Source organism: Bison bison, unplaced genomic scaffold, assembly GCF_000754665.1.
Source record: "Bison bison bison isolate TAMUID 2011002044 unplaced genomic scaffold, Bison_UMD1.0 scf7180017851435, whole genome shotgun sequence".
In the NCBI taxonomy this organism is placed as follows: domain Eukaryota; kingdom Metazoa; phylum Chordata; class Mammalia; order Artiodactyla; family Bovidae; genus Bison; species Bison bison.
The window spans coordinates 1,092-4,222 of record NW_011482008.1 but is presented as its reverse complement, the minus strand read 5'-3'; the positions used below and the strand labels follow the sequence as shown (position 1 = coordinate 4,222).

General features: G+C 47.7%; 1 protein-coding gene across 1 annotated transcript in view; it reads right to left on the bottom strand.

Annotated features, from left to right (window-relative positions):
• Positions 1-234, bottom strand: part of LOC104996468 (cationic amino acid transporter 3-like) — a 5,917-nt gene extending 5,683 nt beyond the window's left edge. The window contains 1 exon segment of the mRNA XM_010850733.1: positions 6-234. Coding sequence (XP_010849035.1) covers positions 6-234 — 229 coding nt within the window.
• Between the last annotated feature and the right edge of the window lie 2,897 nt (positions 235-3,131).

The window sequence follows — 3,131 nt, the reverse complement described above, 5'->3', positions numbered from 1 at the left end:
CAGAGTAGTCAGGCCGGCCACCAGTAAGAAAAGGATGATTGCTGGTCCAGCTACGTATTTGGCCACTCCTCCAATCAGGATGTATATGCCAGCTCCCAACATGTTGTCCAAACCTATCACCACCAGGTCCAGGGTGTTCGGAGGAGGGGTCTCAGAACTCTCAGGTTCCTCCCTGAACTGTGGCTTCCTGCGGACCAGCTTCTGACCAAACTGGCGAAGATACTGACCCAGCATCATAGACATAGTTGAGGGGGTTACGATCTGCTGAAAAAGCAAGGCATGAAGTCATCAATGATGTCCATCTGCCCTTGACCCTGGAAGCTCAATTCCACAGAGGAATGGAGGGATGGGGAGCAGGTGGTAAAAGGACACACTGGGCAAGTTCTCTCTGTGGGAACTTTGGTTTCTTAAAATAAAGAAGATTTTTAATGTTTCAAGATTACTCAAAGATTTGCTTGAAGAGAAGTGAGGGGTACAAGAATATGTCTTCCCAAATGTGCCATTTTAACTCAAGGATTCTTTATGAGCTAAAGGTAATTAAGACCCAAAAGGCTTGGGAAAAGCTTCCTGTCACTCCCTTGTCTGTGTGTGTTAGTTGCTCAGTCACATCTTTGCAACCCCAATAGACTCCTCTGTCCATGGGATTCTCTAGACAAGGATACTGGAGTGTGTTGCCATGTCCTCCTCCACGGGATTGTCCTAACCCAGGGATTGAACCCAGATCTCCTGCATTGCAGGCAGATTCTTTACCATCTGAGCCACCCTTAAGCCACTCGCCAATATACAAATATTGTATGGTTCCATTTCTATGACGTATCGAGAGGAGTCAAAGCCATAGAGACAGAAAGTTGAATGGTGGTTTGCCAGGGGCTGGGGTTAAGGGGGAAATGGGGAGGTATTGTTAAATGGGGCACAGTTTCCATTTTACAAGATACAAAAGAGCTCTTCAGATTGGCTGGACAGCAATGTAAATACACTTAACATTAGTGAACTGCACACTTAAAAATGATGTAGGTGGGAATTCCCTGGCAGTCCAGTGGCTCGGAGTGAGAACTTTCACTGCCATGGACCTGCATTTGATCCCTGGTGGGGGAACTAAGATCCAAAGAAGCATGTGGGTGTTGGGGCTGAATTTTGAAAAGAATGGTTATGATGGTAAATATGATGTCATGTATATTTTACTACCTTTTTGCTGTTGTTATTGCCAATGATAAATAATAGAGACCAGCTTCAAAGTGTTGCTGGGTGTACAAACCTTAAGGTGATTGAATACAAATCAACATAGCATTAACTTGAGCAAACTCGGGAGATGGTGAAGGACAGGGAAGCCTGGTGTGCTACAGTCCACAGGGTCGTGAAGAGACGGGCATGACTGAGTGACTGAACAACAACCTACCATCATTACCTACAGACACCAACATCTGCTGATATGCAAGTCCTTTACAGTTCCCTCATATCAGCAGATGAGGAACTCATAGATTTAAAAGGTGGACGGTATGCAAGAGACTGAAGTGGGTGGCCCATATATCATAAGCCCTGTATAAAGATAATCTTCACTATTGTTTGAGCATCATTCAAAAAAAAAAAGTGAGTGATAAAGAGCCTGCCTGCCAATGCAGGAGATGTAAGAGACACTGGTTCGATCTCTGGGTTGGGAAGAACCCCTGGAGGAGGAAATGGCAACCTACTCCAGTATTCTCGCCTAGAGAATCTCCCATGGACAGAGGAGCCTGGCGGGCTACAGTCCATAGGGTCACAAAGAGTCAGACATGACTGAAGTGACTTAGCACACGTGCAAGACCTCCAGGCACTGATCCAACCTCCCCTCCCGCTGGCCACCCCCCACCACTGATTCTCACACAAAACACAAGAGCTCCCAGCTCCTGTTTTCATCTGTAAAACGGGTCTCTCCACCCTCAGGCTGGAGCTGGGCTGACTCCCTCCACTCTAGGGTTGCCGAGGTCTCTTTAGGAGGATGTGAACTCAGCACCCAGTCTCCTACAGAAGAGGGTGATCCAAGACTTACTGGATCCTTGGAGCAGAGCCTGGAGCACTGGGTCAGTCAGGGAGGCTGAGGGTAAGCCGTGCAGGGCTGGAGCTGAGACATCTCCAAAAACTGAAGCAGGGAGTCCTGAGCACAGAACACAATCCTCACCCCTGGGTTGTTGGGGTGGGGGTGGGGTTTGGGCGGGCGGGGACCATCTGTTCTGTTGCTATCAGCCCTGACTCCTCTGTGGTTACCCTCGGGGGAGGTTCTGAGAGGGTTTTGTTTTTTTTAAGTAGTTAAAATGATTTTTTGTTAATTAATTAGATTACTGATTGGTTGTGCTTGGTCTTTGTGGCTGCGTGCAGGCTTTGTCTAGTCACAGCGAGTGGGGGCTACTCTGCGGCGGTGCAGGAGCTTCTCACAGCTGCGACTTCTCCTGTTGTGGAGCACAGGCTCTGGGCGGGCGGGCTGCACTAGCTGTGTCTTGTGGCCTCAGTAGTCCCGGCTCTAGAGAACGGGCTAAGGAATTGCAGGGCGCAGGTTTAGTTGCTCCACACCATGTTCAATCTTCCTTGATCAGGGATCAAACCTGAGTCCCCTGCAGTGACAAGCAGATTCTCTACCACCAGGGAAGGCCCTGAGATGTTTTCTTTGTTGTAGTAAAGTACACAAAACAAAATTTACCGTTTAACTCATGTTAAGTGTCCAGTTCAATCATGTTTTGTGTGTGTGTGCTGAGTCACTTGAGTCATGTCCGACTCTTTGCAACTCCGCCAGGCTGCTCTCTGTGGGAGTCTCCAGGCAAGAATACTGGAGTGGGTTGCCATTTCCTCCTCCTGGGGATCTTCCCAATCCAGAGACTGAATCCAGGTCTCTTACATCTCCTGCATGGGCCCCCGGGTTCTTTACCACTAGTGCCACTCGGAAAGCCCCTCAGTCATGTTAGGTATATTCATATTTTGTGCAACCAAATTCCAGAACATTTTTCATCTGTCAATGCTGAATCTCTATTTCTATTAAACAACAATTCCTTCTTTTTCCTTTTCCGGTTCCTGGCAATCACCATCTACTTTCTGTCTCTGTGAATCTGATGACTCCAGAGCCTTCACTTAAATGGAATCACACAATACTTCTCAAGTGTAGT